At 45.1% G+C, this 15,853-nt stretch overlaps 1 protein-coding gene across 3 annotated transcripts in view; it reads right to left on the minus strand.

Moving 5' to 3' along the window:
• The window catches only part of WASF3 (WASP family member 3), a 225,159-nt gene that overhangs the window by 62,107 nt on the left and 147,199 nt on the right, over positions 1–15,853 (minus strand). For all 3 annotated transcript variants that reach the window (XM_069202223.1, XM_069202225.1, XM_069202224.1), the window contains 2 exons: positions 6,696–6,830; positions 4,767–4,920 (listed from right to left, as the gene is read on the minus strand). In XM_069202223.1, coding sequence (XP_069058324.1) covers positions 4,767–4,920; positions 6,696–6,830 — 289 coding nt within the window. The remainder of the gene's footprint in view (positions 1–4,766; positions 4,921–6,695; positions 6,831–15,853) is intronic.

The following is a 15,853-nucleotide window of genomic DNA, read 5'->3' on the forward strand; positions in this document are numbered from 1 at the left end:
TCCATCACATGCACGAAACTGGACATTTAACAGCCAAGCATTTAAGGCTACTGCTGTGTCACACATGCACTTACCATTGCATCTCAGCAGCTTCTGTCAGGGATTACACAAGCAGACACTACAATTTGGCCAGCTGATGGATTCTCACTATTAGCAAGACTGACGTTTCATGTCCCTATTCTAAGATTTTGAGACTACCTCTTGGTGCTTTACAAAAATCACACATAACAGAAAATTGTGTGACACGGTCAATGCTTGCACTTCAAAATAGCTGTGAGTAAAACACTTGCACTCTGAAGTACTGGCATCTTTACAGACTTTTTTTGTGCAAGTGTGGGCACCTAGACCACAAATGCAAACACTAAATCAACTGCATCTTTCCTGTGTCACATGAACACATTGCTACAGCACTAATATGTTAATATTGGACTAATTGATGTTGATGCACACAGCGATACATTCATATACTCAAACAAAATTGCATCACCATTATTAGATTCCCCCGATGTGAACTCTCCATCAACCCCAGCACGTAGGCACATGGTCAGGCAGGCTCTGAGACCTAGGCCTGAGGTTAATGACTGACAGGTCACAGGTGGGGTATGACTTAGCCGGCAGGCAAACACCGCAAACAAGAAAACTTAGATCAGATCACACAGATAGGTGCAGACACACCACAATGGCCCCAGGAGATTGGCCCCAATAAAACACACATGGTCAAATGGGTGCACACATTCCCAAAACACCATAAAGTTAGATGGTACATGTAGTTAGGAACACACATCGAATTAGAACAACACAGAGTATTCGCAGCGACAATGCCCCCCCTCAGGCTGGACTTCTGGACATGTACTCGCTGGCCCACAATGTGTCCACGCAAAGTCGAGGCCCACCTCCATTAATTATCTGGAACTGTATTTATGACTCCATGACAACTGTTCGCATTCTTCACCAAGATAGGAATGCTTTTTATTGCTTTATGGTACTTGGAGAAATGTATAAAAACCCACACCTCACTGATGTATTTTGATAGACAGTCCCCAGACTCCGGTTCTAAAACTGCTCTCTCGGTCGTAATGTCTAATTAAACAAACCATTCCTGTTTTGCCAGACACCTTTTAATTTTAAAGGTAAAATACGCATTTCAACAACAAATACATGGTTGTGTTTTCCACAACTATTAAGGTTTGTTGTCAAAGCTGAGCTCCAGATGGCATCGGACGACTAGGGAGAGATATGATGTTCTCGTTCTAGCATTTGCAAGGTTGCATCTGCTGTGGGAACAGTGCATTTTTTCACAATATTACCAATGTACCAGGAAGGAGTTGTTACACGTATAATGAATGCACATCTGTTCTGCCTGAAGACTGAACTGTTGATTAAATTTCCATTGCTTGTCGAGAGTATAACTATCTGTGCTTAGAGTTCTTATTGTCAGACATCTTGCTGGAGCTCCCATGTTCTTTAACTGAATACAACCTCACTTCAAAGAGAGATCCTGCTTATGAAAATGTATTTCAGGTTCAGGCGATGACTGAAGCAGCTCTTCATTAGAGATTCAGGGACACTTTTCAATTTCATCCAAACTTTGGCATTCCGTATGAGGACGGAAATATGGAAACCTGAGAGGAAGGTGGCACAGACATCAGGTAAAAGAACTCTGAAGGAGAATAATACAAGATGAGTTTATTTTACAAGAGTGCGTTAATGGGGTCAGAGTCTGATGACACTGTAGCTCAGTCTCAGTGCTTCAAGCACAAGCACAGAGCCATTGTTGCTGCCCCTAAGTATGCTGCTGCTGTATGGCCACACCCCAGTTCTGGTGACCCAGCATGGTTTTATAGTGGGCTATCATACTACATTGTCATTCTTTTGACTCTGTAGTGAGGATTGCTTCCATGCTGCCTCCTGCCTTTGTCTTGCTATTGACTGTATGATGTCTTGATTGATCACATATAGCAAGAGCACTCTGCCAGTGATGCAAGTGCGACCCAGCACCATAGAACACTGTAGTTAAGCACCAATGCCAAGTACCATAACAATTGCTGTACGTAGCATGTGGTACATTCCATACGCAGGGCCATGCTTGCATCTCTGGCCTCACGACTTACGTAAGACACAACAGCATCCTGATCCATAAAGGGCGGGTGTTTGGTGTGGCATAAAAGAGACAGACTACTTTGCTTCAAATGCTCGTTCCTTTTCGATGAGGGCTCCCAGGAAAAAGGCAAAATACTGTCACTCATGCTGCCTGACTTGCCAAACATTGAACTGCTTTCCTATGGGCTGATCCAAAATCTTAAGGTCCTTAACAAAAAAGCAATGGCTGAAGGGGGTGGACCCACAGTCCCACTACACATATTCTGTCCCGTGTTCCAATCCAAAATGTGAATGACACTTCCAGCAAGTAATGGCTGAGCAGGGCTGACCAAAAGGAGCTTTCTACATTTAAACTGTTAATCATTAAATGAACTCTAGCAGACAGAGCAATTGCACCTGACCTATAAGCATTGGCAATTTCAATAGGTCTCATCTTGAATGGTATTACATACATCATGAAGTGCAGAATGTTACTTTTTTTTTTGTATTTTATTTTTTTACATTTGCTGTTTAAAAAAATAGCAAACCACAGCGCCAATCCATCGCCTCATTGCGGCTTTGTAGCACTCTCAAGTTAGAAAGCACTTGGAGGTGTCAAAACAATATTAACATACTAAGGGCCAGATGTAGCACGCCGTTTGCATGGCGCAAACTGTGAAAAACGCAGTTTGCGCCATGCAAACGGCCTCACGCGATGCTCATTCCCAAATTGCGAGTCGGTACAGACTCGCAATTTGGGAATGCGACTCGCAAATAGGAAGGGGTGTTCCCTTCCTATTTGCGGCTCGCATCGCAATTCAGAGTTGCTTTGTGACCGCGAATGCGGTCGCAAACCAACTCGCAGTTACCACCAGTGTCACACTGGTGGTAACACATTCGCAAAAGGGAAGGGGTCCCCATGGGACCCCTTCCCCTTTGTGAATGTCGACATAAATATTTTTTCAGAGCAGGCAGTGGTCCTATGGACCACTGCCTACTCTGAAAAAAACGAAACCAAATGGTTTCGGATTTTTTTTCATTTTGCAACTCGTTTTCCTTTAAGGAAAACGGGCTGCAAAATGAAAAAAAAAAAAAAAACTGCTTTATTTAAAAAGCAGTCACAGACATGGTGGTCTGCTGACTACAGCAGGCCACCATCCCTGTGAGTGCAGGGACTTGATATGGGGTCGCAAAATGTGACCCACCTCACGAATATTGATGAGGTGGGTCTTTGCGACCCCATAGCGAGTCGCAGATGGTGTCTGAGCACCTGCGAGTCTCACTGACTCGCAATTTGCGAGTCGCAATTCATGGATTTCCTACATCTGGCCCTTAGTGTCCTTGTTTAACATCAACTGTCACTCTTCTCAACTTATTCTGCATCGAACCCTTCCCTACAAACTGATCCACACAGAAGTATGCCCTCCAGGCCAGGCGACCATGAGATGTCTCGTTGGGGAGCCCTACCGTTCACCAGGCAGCACCTCAGTCACCTCTATTCTTCAGCAGTTCACATTATTCTTTCCTTAAGGGCTTCGTAGAGATTAGACCAAAGTCACGAAATTCCCCATGGAGCAAAGCTGCTGGAAGAGTTAATCCCAGCACAAGCTGCACAGAGGTAGCTAAACTCCGGAAAGGCAGCCCTGACTCCTCCTGGATTCTTGAGCCCAGTCTGTGCAGGTCATAGGCAATCTGCTTACATCTTCTGTCTTACTTCTGTCTTCTGAGCTGCAGACAGCCTCAGCCCAGCAGCCACCGTGGCAGAGTCACAGCGTGCTGCCTAGTCTGTGCAAAGAGTTTACTCTCTGCCGGCTAATCCTGATGTCGGACACTATGCCAGCTATGCTCACTGGCGCAGGGGAAGAGACCTGGAGAACCCCTCCTACTGGAGGCGGCAGTGAATTTCCTCAGAATTTAGTTCACAGCGTCCCTGTGCGGACTGCTGTGGTGAGTAATCTTTGGCAGTGGAAGGACCTCCTAAAACACGTTTTCGGAGCACCCACAGGACAGCAGTACTATAATCTTGACGAAAGGCTGGCCAGGCTGGCCTACAAAGTGCTCCGATAATTTAAGAAGAAATAGGACACACCCGATATTGCCCCGGAACCTCGGTATCAAGTATTATGAAAAACAAATAAATTATATTGACAAATGAATGATCAATATAAGCTGTCCGTAGAGCTTATTAAATCTTTGTTTATCATAAAGTTGAAAACAGCAGCGCCAGACCTAGAAAGTCTTCTCTTAATGGCCTGAATACCCTCCTTAAAAGGCACAGGAAAAGGATAAGTAGTACAAATTTTTAGAAAAGCCCATTCTAAATAATATTTTCTACAACAGTAATTTATCCTTAGCCAGTGTTGCATCTTTTGTAAGAATTAGTTCAAACTTAATTACCTAAATTGTGCACAGTATCCTGTGCTGGAGACGTTTTACAGCTGTCAAAGTTGCTGTATGGACGACTGTGCAAAGGGAAAGTCAAAACATAGTTCCTACATCCACGTACGCCGTGAATTCATAATGAATTAAAACTTTCATTATAGACTGTTAATTCCAGAGAAGTCCCTTAGTATGCCTCTTTTAGAATTGGTAATCTCAGCCTTTGAGAATTACACTGTTAAGTCATTGTTAAGTCATTTCAGTTTCATGCATTAACAAATAAAAAACAGTTGCCCAATAATTCATACCTGTATGATGAAAGAATGTTCAAAGGCGGTGGCTTGTCACATGTATTGTAGATATCCGTAACTGGGTTAGGGATGCTGTTCTTGGACACCACTTGCTGATCCTGAATAGTGGAACTTTTGAATGCTTTCCTCATATTGATATCTTGCAGCGAAACTGTAAAAACAGAAAAAAACACCTTTAATTTCCAACATTTTATCACCACTGTTTCTTTCCCAAATCTCCTGAATCCCGCGGAGAACTGTTTCTAGGGACTGATCTACAGGGATGTCAATAATCTCTCGCAGGGGGTTGCTAATCTACTTTCAGTACTTTTGGATGACGGGGCACTCCCAAAGAAAGTGAATGAAGGATCCCTGCGCACCCCCAATAATTGAGCCTGTAAGTGGATCTTTTAAGCATCTGGGCTGGCAGGCCTCAAGCCTTGGAATGTCAGTGGTATATCCAAAGGGGGATGTTTGGACCACTTGCCACATGAAATCCTACACAGACTTGACAGCTAAACACGACTTACAGAATTTTTTTCTGATTCCTGCAATTAAGGCATTCCCTTGACAAATGCAGGTTGATTGCCATACCTCATTTCAGCCACTTGGAGGTGAAGCTAACCCTGACTGAAGTTGAGAATAAGAGCATATCTGGTTTACACCAAACTTCAGTCTAAGTACTCCTGATCCCTCAGAGAGATCAACGACAATGTCTGGTGTGACACAAAAATGGCTGCTCGTGAAGCAGCCCTCTCAGCGAGGGTGAGACTGATTCGATTCAAATATTTTCACAGGGTTTACTATTCTCCAACTCGATTGTACCAGATGGGAAGAACCCTGTTCCCAGATAATACTATGGGGGGTGCACAGGGATCATTCGATCATTCATTCACGGAGAATCTGCTCAATAACAGCACTAAATAGCTGAGGGAAAGCACCATTAAAGAGAATGGACACAACAAGAAATCGTAACCTGCCACCTAAACACAAAACTCCTCAAATGATTAGCATTAAATTATGGAGGGAACAGCAACCTCGTAACCATTGAAAATCCAAAGATGAAGCATTTCTCAATGCAAGAAAAGATAGCACTGCAAAGAACTCTAAAGGGCATCTTAAACTATACGTGTTTTTTTTGTCCTCAGGTAGGGGGAAAAGGCACTGCTCATGTCTGCGATTTAAAATAACACTAGATTTGTATTAGACTGATGTCCCATGTAGAAAACATGGCCTGAGGTCTATCCCTCACCAGGCAGGCCGGACTCCTTTTCATTTCAGGGTCTAATAAGATGACCCGCCCTCCCTCTAGCACTAACAATGTGCCTGCTAAGATTTTCAGTGGCTGGTCGAAAAATAAAAGCAAACAATGTTTGGGAACTAAACAGACAAGGTTTTTTTTCCAGACATCTGCTTTTAGAACTGAACGGGACACCAAAAAGTCGAGCCCTGTGGTATTGGCCAGCATGGATCAAAAGTCGTGATTCAGGTTACCACGCCAGCTGCAGAAAGAAACAGGATCTGTATATGGCAGAAAAACTGCGAGAAAGACAGGAGGAGAATAATAATAGAAAACACCACCACGGAAAGAAACAGAATTGGGTGAAGGGGCGTTTATAAACCAACAATGTAAATACAACAAGAAAAGGGCATTTTTGTTGACAATTTTACAACAAAGAGTGTTGCAGAACCGAACGCATGGGTGTTCTCCATCCCAGTTTGAAGCCCTCTCACCCTGTCAGGACCGATGAAAAGGACATCCTATATTCACCTCATCACCACGAGCTGTTTCCATGCGCTTACTGCAAGGCAGCCGACGCAGATGCAACGCCAGCTGAACACATTCAAACAATGAGCGGCGGCTGAGCAATTAATTACTGTGGTTTCACCGAGGGCTCGGCGCGCTCGCGCAACCACACTACGCACTCGCACAACGACACTACGCACCCTCTTCCACAGTTGAATCCAGCTGGGTAACTTTGACAGCAAGGCGATCAATCCTGTCCTGAAGAGAGTTCGCTCGGATGTAGAAATGGTTCGCCTCATTAAACAGCTCCCCAAATATGTCTTCGGCATGTTTGCCTGCAGAGAGGAACAAAGGTCATGGCAGATGAGCAGCTGAAAACACTAGTGCGTTTTACTTTTAAATAAACATTCCAGTTAAGACAACAGTTAAAATGACCAGATAGGGCAGATCACCTTGAAAAAACACACATCGGAAGCACAGATTTTAAGCGAAATATTCGGATCTTACAATACCTTTTAAAACTATTATCTCGCTGAGCTCCTTTCAAACCAAGAATTCCATTTGTATAAAACATGCACAGAAATAGGCACACACGAAAGAAACTTGATCCACCTTCTTTAAACAAAAGAACCCAAAATGCCACAGACATGTTTTATTATTTTAACTCAATACTTTCCACTCAATAAAATGTCGTTTTTAAGCCATGTGCCATTCCAGTTTAAATCCAAAAAGAGCGCTCTAGCCTCACACTTCCTTGCAAAATGAGGCATCACTTTCTCAATGCCTGCACGTGAACATTCTGTGTCTGCAGCGGAGTATGTCCCTTATATGGAAATATCCTTAGGTAATCTCTATTTAAATCTAATATACGTGCGGTGGTAGGTGCCTTAACTCTGAAGAATGAGTTATTTACCTTCCCTAACAGTTTTTCTCCTATAAACTCTGTTAGACCTGGCACGCGGAAGTCGTGCTTCCCCTAAGTGTGTTTACACACTATGGTAAGTGTTGCTGATTCCCCCCTACTTGCCTTAGGGCCCTGGGCACTTTCCCACTGTAAGTACAATGTGAAAGTGCACACGTGCCGTCCCACATATGTTGGGAAGTATCGCTGGCCTCGGTGTACGCACTAGCATCTATGGTACTTTAACAATGTACCATGCCTGACGTAGCAGGCCTGTGCGTGCACTTGCACCTTTGGTGCTTTTAAACATGTGTCCAGCCTGCCAATGCTGGCTTGTATGTGCGCAAGGGCACGTATGCACAGAAAGTGAAGGGCACTCGTGTCTTTTCACTACATAGGGTAGCTGCTCTGTTCATAGGGTTGCATGGGAGAAGTGTTACAATTACTCCTAGACGCAACAGTGGATTGCAGCAGAGCAGCCTCACGTTGTTCACTATCATTGGATTCGTTTTGATAAACCCTTTTCTATGGGAAAGGTGGTTTTGTAGATAATCATGGAGAAATGCCACTTCTAGAAAGTGGAAATTGTTCTACCCTAAAATGCTTTGAGTGCCTATTAATTTGACTAGAGTCCACACTAGGGGATGGAGGAGCACATCAGTGCATTCCCCAGCGACAGCTATAAAACTTGGGCACACAACTAGAACGAAGATCTCTGCCATTTGTGGGCCTGGCTGGATAGATTGGATGGAGAGGTTCTGACACTTGGCCTTTCAAAGCGAGATCATGGCCCCACTAAAGATTAAGATTTGCATTCCACAAACCCATGGCAGACAAGACTGGAATTTAGGGGAGACATCTGTGGTTCAAAGGAGAACCCCCTGAAGCTCCCCCAGCTTCAAAGGCACCACAGTATAACTACTGGTGCCCCACTGCAGCGAAGTAGAGATGCACTTGCAGGAACGTGGGCACAGTACCAGAAGAATCTAATGTTAACAAGGACTACATATTGCCCTAGGAAGGGACCACGTACCCTTTCTGCAGTGTGGCTGGCTTGGGCAAACTGGTTGCTGCTGTGTGGCACTCTGAAGTGTGCTCTCCAAGGGCTTGTTGGCTTGCCCCCTGTTTTCTGGTGGAGGTCTCAGGGTTATCAAAGTCCTCCCGTGAGAGATCTACACCTTCTACTCGTATCTTCTGGAGAGCGGTGCCCTCTTAAGTGCCTACATCATCAGCTGGATGTCACCTTGTAGCAGCGGTGCAGGCGTGGAATTAAGTATTGCACCTGCGCATTGTCCAATTCACTGGATGCGACCCTCGAAATTGGGGGCGTACTCACAGCAGTGATGTACTCTACCTCATGCATCACCGCTGAACTTGTGTGTGTGTGTGAGATCGGATTTGTCTGCTGTGACTTAAGTCATTGCGTACCGTACTCTGTTCCTCCTTACAGGGAGGTACGGCATTGGTAGCTTTCTGTGTGTGATCGGATTTGTCTGGTGTGACTCAAGTCATCGCACATCAGACAACGTGCCTCATTCCAAGGAGGTACAGCACTGGTAACATTTCGCGCTTGTCCGGAGTCATCTGGTGGAACTCAAATCTTCGCGCCCCCCCAAATGTTGTGCCTCATTTCAGAGAGGTGCAAATTTGGTAACTCTTCGTGTGCAACTGGGATGGTCCGGAGTGACTCAAGGGAGTTGTGGAATCAGTAACTATCTGTATTTTGAAGAGCCTGGCTGGGAGCCACTATGGACAGCGTGTGTCCCAGAGTGACCCTCATCTGTGCTTGACTGACGAGGGACCGCGCCAGACGGCATGGTGCGGAGACCCTTGAGTGAACTGCCCAAGTGATGGCCAGATCTCCATTTGTCAACTATTGCCTGATCAGCAGTTATTTCTTTGCGTCCCCCTCCACCTTTGACCCGGGATCCTGAATAAGTAACTCTGACCGCGAATGGCCTAGTATCCGGGGAAAGCGTGCTATCACCTCAAGCTCATGAGGGGGTGGGGTAATAGGAACTGGTTGGAGGGTGGAGGAAGGTTTGGACCCAAGGAGGGGTCTGCGAGTGCAGTGGCCACTAACCTGCTGGATATCAGTGCATCGCATTAGGGTGCTTGGAGCGAGTGTGTGTTCTACTAGCCTTTCTGATATCCCTGGCATCGCAAAGCGGTGTGGACGAGTGAGTGGGAGTGACTGCCTGGAATTAACTACACTGCACAGTGGTGTGGCGTACACATTGATTCTTGGTCTGAGGACTATCACGGTTGACATTGGGTTTTACCTGTGAGGCCTAGGCCGCGGAACTATCTAAAAGTGTTGCTGTTCTCTTTATGTACACATTGCTGCTATCGTTGTGAACTGGGGTGCACCCTAGAATCGTGTGACATTTAATTGGGGAAAATTGCTAGAGTGGGTCACATGCTAAGAGCATGTTGGCACAGCATGACGGTGCAGGGAGAGAAAGTATTATTTTTTCTCGTGTGTACATACTGCTAATGTTGTTTTCACACAGTTGGGCATAGTACTGCTAGTGATATTTCTAAATGTGATTTATGCCCAGATTTAAATAATGGTCATGGTGTATTAACTAATGTGTGTGTTGAATGCAAACTTTATTTACATACACATCGTATGAAGTCTCTTTTGTGACGCTCAGTGTACTTACTGTGTGGTAGTGCTGTGCCAATACTTTACACATTGCACCTGTGATAAGTCTGACTGCTCTGTGCCAAGCTACCCAAGGGTGAGCGCAGGATGTACAGTGAGTGTAATCATCTACCCCAGACAGGAGCGGCAGGTTGTGTCTGGGTAGGGCCTCACTTCAGCCAACCAGAATGTGCCGTCTCTAAAAGACGATTCCTCACCTCCGAATATTTACCTTAGAATATTCCCCTGGATTCTGAAAATCTTATGCAGTATCCATGAGTGCCATCGCCCCCACGTCAGAAGGGGTGGCGTGGCGCCCATATATGCGCCACCCCAGCACAATGACATTAATTTCTTTTGTGGTAATTCCCACACCAAAAATAGCAGAGCCACATAAAAAAAAAGTGTTTGACCAGTGTGCAGTGGCTAATGGGACCACTAAGGTGAAGAGCTCAGTTCATAGAGTGGGAAGGATGGGAGAGACAGTGATGAATCTGCAGTTAGACAGCTTCCCCCCCAAAAAAAAAATCACTACAAAAGGTAAATAATTGCACATTCCTCACTTTTGAATAGACAACCAAGTAATACATCACAGAGATGGCTCTGCGAACTGGCTCAAACCGAAATGTCCTGGCGGTCCAAACAGGCGGAATGCCCTTCTCGATGGACCTCACTAAGCATTATGCCTTATGAACGTATGGAGGAGCACCCATGTGGCTGCTTGGCAGATGTCCAGCACAGGAACCTTACATGCTAACACAGTAGGAGCAGCCTTGGCCCTGGTGAAATGGGCCCTCAAGCCTTCGGGAGGCTGCAATTTAGCTAACGCATAGCAGATCTTGATACAAATACATTCTGGGTGGACGATTTCTGCACCGTTTTGCTCTTTTTCACTCCAGTGAACCCAATGTAGAGCTGATCGTCCAACTGATGTTCTTTAGTGCAAATGATGCAGAAAGAGCTCTCTTTGGATCCAGTAGGTGGAATTTATAATTATTTTTAGAAAGATGAGGCAGAGCGAAAAGTGTTGGCAGCCTGATGGTCTGGTCAATTTGAAAGACCGTGACCACCTGCAGCATAAAAATAGGCACATGTCCAAAGAACTAGTTTGTCTGGGTACAAGCTGGTGTATGGAGAGTTAACAGAGAGCTTGAAGCTCGCCTGCCCTCCTGGCCGATGTAATGGCTAGCAAGAAAACAGTCTTGAGGGTTAGGAGCACAAAATCAATATGGCCGAAATGTAACCTATAACAATGATCAAGGCCTTGCTGGGCTAAAAACAACACAAACACCAAGAACTCCAAAAAAGGGGCTGGGAGCGGGTCATCTTGATGAGAAGAGCACAAAGCCACAAATTTGACCCAACAGCAGGCATATCTAGTCTTTGTCGTGGGACACCTGGCTGCCAAAAGGATGTCACAGATCTCAGGAGGAAGCTCTAAGGCATTTTACTGTTGCCGCGCAATCTCTGCACATGAAGTAGTAGTGTGTGTAGGTTTGAGTGTAGAACCCTGCCCTATTGCTGCTACAAAAGGTCCTCCCGAAGGGACTGCCTAATCGGAGAATAGAGGCTCATGCTCAGGGGTTTGGGATACCAAACTCTCCTTGTCCAGTCTGGAGCCATATAGGGATGAATTGAGCCCAGTAGGTCCTGACCTTCTTGAGAATTCAGGGCATGAGAGGTATCCATAGGAAGGGGTGCAAGAGTCCTGGGTTCCAATCTAAACAAACCACATTTCCGAGTTAGTACCGCTTTGTAAAATCCAATGCACATAAGTGATGACTTTACGCACTCGCTACAATAGCGAATAGATGGATCCAAGATTCTCCCATTTCTTGGAAGATACCTGGCACTACCTCTGGATGTAAATCAGACATCATCAAGATAGAGGAAAACTGGAACCACCGCCCTCTGAATATGAGCTGCAACCACTGCCATCACTTTTGTGAACACCAAGGGGGCACAGATGAGGCCAAAGGGGAGCATGGCGAACTGGAAATGCTTGTGCCTACCATAAACAGCAGGTAATCCCTTGTGGGCCTTAACTGAACATAGATCCATTCCATATAAAACAGCCACAGGGAACAAACCATTTTAGATTTTACTCTCTTTCAAAGAACATCTCCTTCAGTCCATAAACTTTTTTAAATGTCTTTTATTGCTAGAATAATTTACAAAACACAAATCTTGTGCACAGTCATTGATCACACATCATATGTGTAGGCTGAAGGCTATGGAGCACCACCATGGTCCTGCCAAGAGAGTCTGTGGTGTCCTGCCCACACCTGATTGCAAACTTTGCTGCATCCCAGCCGTTCACCAAGGCTTTGTTCAGGATGGTGCGGCCCTCCTTAGGGAGCACGGGGATCAGCTGCGCAACAGAGTCCCATAATGGAAGTATGGGTCCAAGAGGCATGCAGTGTTCACTGACCACAAAGGCAAGCTGGCAGAAGAGGCATGTACCACCAGGATCGCAGGGGAGGGATGCTGGGAGAGGAAGGACAGATCTCCTGGGGTGGGACAATGGCGACTGGCAATCATTCAGTGCACAGGGGCGTCCATGCAAGGTTTAGCCCAGGCCCCCAGTAGAACTTCAGTGAGAGCCTCATCAAAGGGGAGCACAGGCACTGTAGAGCTCTTTTCTAGGTGAAGCACCTCTGCAAAGAAGTTGTTCTTGACCTCGACCACAGGCTTCTGTATGTCAAGGACCTCCGCTGCCCTGTGTATCACTGTAGCAAAGAATGTGCTTTCCTCTGAAACAGAAGTGGAGGGGAAAGCATTCCAGAGTCTGGGGGTGTCCAGGCCACTGTGTTACCGAGCTCCACATACCAGTTTTCTTCCTGGTCTGGGTCATCCTCAAAAGGACCATACCTTCCTTCCTCATTGCCCCATTCAGGGATAAAGGGGCTGTCCAAAGACAGCAAATCCAGAGGTTGGTAGTGTGGTAAGAGCTGGGATTGACACTGAGTGGCAGCAACTCGAAGTCAGAGATGGGGATAAGTTTATTATCCAGGGGCACCAGTAGCATCAGGGTCAATGGAGCCAGGATGGGTATAGGCAACAGTATCCTAGTCAAGCCAGATCCAAGGGGGGCAATCCAGAGGGCCTGGCTGATTGTAGGTGTGAACCTGCCGGGGCACTTCGTTTCTCTGTGGGTCCAGAAGCCACACCAAAGGAAGTCTGAGGCACAAAGATGGTGTGCATAGCATCATAAGATTATTTTAGCTGGGTTGGTGCTACTCTGTCTCTGGGGAACTTAAAGTAGCATGCACAGGGCCCAGGTGCAAGCTATGCAGGTGGCATGCGGTAGTGGAGTCTGAAACCACAGAATTTGGATAGGGAAGGCAAAGAACACTTTGATGATTTCTTCTTGTGCTTCTTGGATTATCAGACTTTGTGGAAGAGGCTGTGGAATGCTCTGGGAACAGACCAGAAATCTATCTCTGGAACAAGACCGTGAAATTGCCACATTGCCAGGACTTTCATTGCCCGCTCGTGCCTTGTGGTGCACCAACTCAGGCAGCAGAAACCGACCAAGTAGGGATCAGAAACAGACATCTATCTGTGACATTCCCCACAAGGTTTAAACTCTGTAGGGTTTGCAGGGGACATATTCCTGGGAGCAATAGCTCAAAACAAGTTGACAAAAGTTTAGAAAAAGTTGGTAAAAAAAATGACAGCAGTAGCGCTCATGGATCTGCGCTGTTGGCACGGAAAGAAAGGAATCTCGGTTGGAGCATCTGGGTGGTGCTTATGAGGGTGTTGTGACGTCACTGGTAAACAGAGGTACTGATCAAGAATTTTCCAGATCCAGTCTGACACCTGTGGAATATTCTAAGATGAGGAATCTGTGGTTAGAAGTCTCTATCACAAACACCAACACTAAAGACCTCTGGTGTTCTTTTGGTTGTTTTAATTCTGCATTTATCCAGAAATACTGCTAAGTGGCATGTTTCCTAGTATTCTGTTAGATATGCAGCTATGCTGTGTGCAGGGATCTCCTGTGCACACAATGGTACAAGTATGTACAGCTCCAGGGTCCTTATGAAATATATTTTCATACGGACCCTAGTCGTGCTCAAAGATTACCTTTTCAGAACTAGCAGGAAATGCAGATTCTCTCCTGCCACAACACAGAATTGTTGCTGTAAAATGCATGGACTGTTCCCTGTGGAATCCCAGATTGTCATGACTTTCCTTGGTACAAGTTTAAAGTACTGGGACATGCCTTTTGACTATCAATATTGATATTATTTGCTCAGTTCATATTGCACTGTGCAGCCTACTTTCATCTACTGCTCTGCTCACCCGTCCAACTCAGTCCAGACCCTGCTCCCTGCCTGTGAAAGAGTTGAGAAGGCAACTCACAGTTCAGCTAACACTGCTAGTGTGAGGGAGGTTGTGCCCTCTTGTTCCTTCACAAAAAAACCTGAGGAGTATTATGCACTAGCATGGAGCCGCAGCCTCCTCTCATAGCAGAACATGTTGAATGAATCCCTTTAATTGTTGATTTGGCACCATATTTCAATGTCCTTGTATGATAGGAGTTGGCTCCTTTACCCTCCTACTCTTTGTGACTCTGATTTTAGTTACTGACTGCAACACATGTGCATGCCTTTATTCATTTTATGTTTTGGCTTTAAACTTTATTCATTTAAATACGATCCATTTCAATGCAGTCACAAAAGAGGAATAGTCCTCCCTTGCAAACAGGCATGATAGGGTGCCAGTTAGCATTTTTCTTTTCCCCTGCATAGCTTTTCTTCAGTTTTTATGATTTTTCTCAGACACTCACCATGTAAGTGCAGACATGCACTGGGCATGCACAGCGGATGCGTTGGTGGCGCCCCAAATTCAAGCCCATCTCCACCCATCCGCTCGCCAGCAATGCACAGGACTCTGGCAACTTTACAGTAAATACTTTACAAAGAATTATCTATAATTGAAATATCCTTCTCTCAATCAAGACTGTGCCCTTCTTCTGCAATCCACCCATAGTAACCACCGTCTTATTTAATCTAGGCTTGTTTGATTCATGTCCTCCCCCAACCATTTGCCTGGTTCACGATTTTATCGCTCAGATTCTGCTCCTCCTAATAAGAAATTTGTCATAACTCCAACTCCTCTTTTAGATGCATAATACTAGATAACCGACTCAATGATTTAATCCTTTAAGAGAACAATGAAATTGCCTTAATTACAGAAACATGCCTTAAAGAGCGCTCCAAAGTGATCTCTATGTGCTGCCCCTTCCTCTTACTCTACTATTAGGCAAGACCAACCCATGTAACAGAGTGGTGCCCTGCTAATTGATAATGAACCTAAAATTTCCATTAAGCATACTGAGATTTGCAGAACTTCTTTTCATAGCAATACATTAATATCTGAAATGTCTTTTAAAATCTTGCTAGCCTAAGCTCTCCAGACTCTTTTAATCTTTTCTCTGAGCGAGTCTGGGATTTTTTTTTGCCTCTTCATATGTGTGCCTCTATTTCAAGTCAGGCAATTTTAATCTTTATATTGGCAATGTTGCACATACTAAGGCCAAGTTCCTTATTTATACTTGTGTGAATTTGTACCTGGAACAACATATCAATAAGCACATTCATTTTAAAGGCCATACTCTGGACCTTATAAATTTACAGAAAGTGTTGTTATGTATAGTCAGAACACTCTGGCATCTTTTTCATTCTGAAAGCTTGGGTACCAATTTCTCCTTTTTGTCATAATACAACACCCCATCTTATTAAGTGTTGCTCACATTTCTCAGTTGATGAGGTAGTAGATTCTCCTATTAAAGTATTTCCCAT

This window comes from Pleurodeles waltl, chromosome 8 (genome assembly GCF_031143425.1).
Source record: "Pleurodeles waltl isolate 20211129_DDA chromosome 8, aPleWal1.hap1.20221129, whole genome shotgun sequence".
Taxonomy (NCBI): Eukaryota; Metazoa; Chordata; class Amphibia; order Caudata; family Salamandridae; genus Pleurodeles; species Pleurodeles waltl.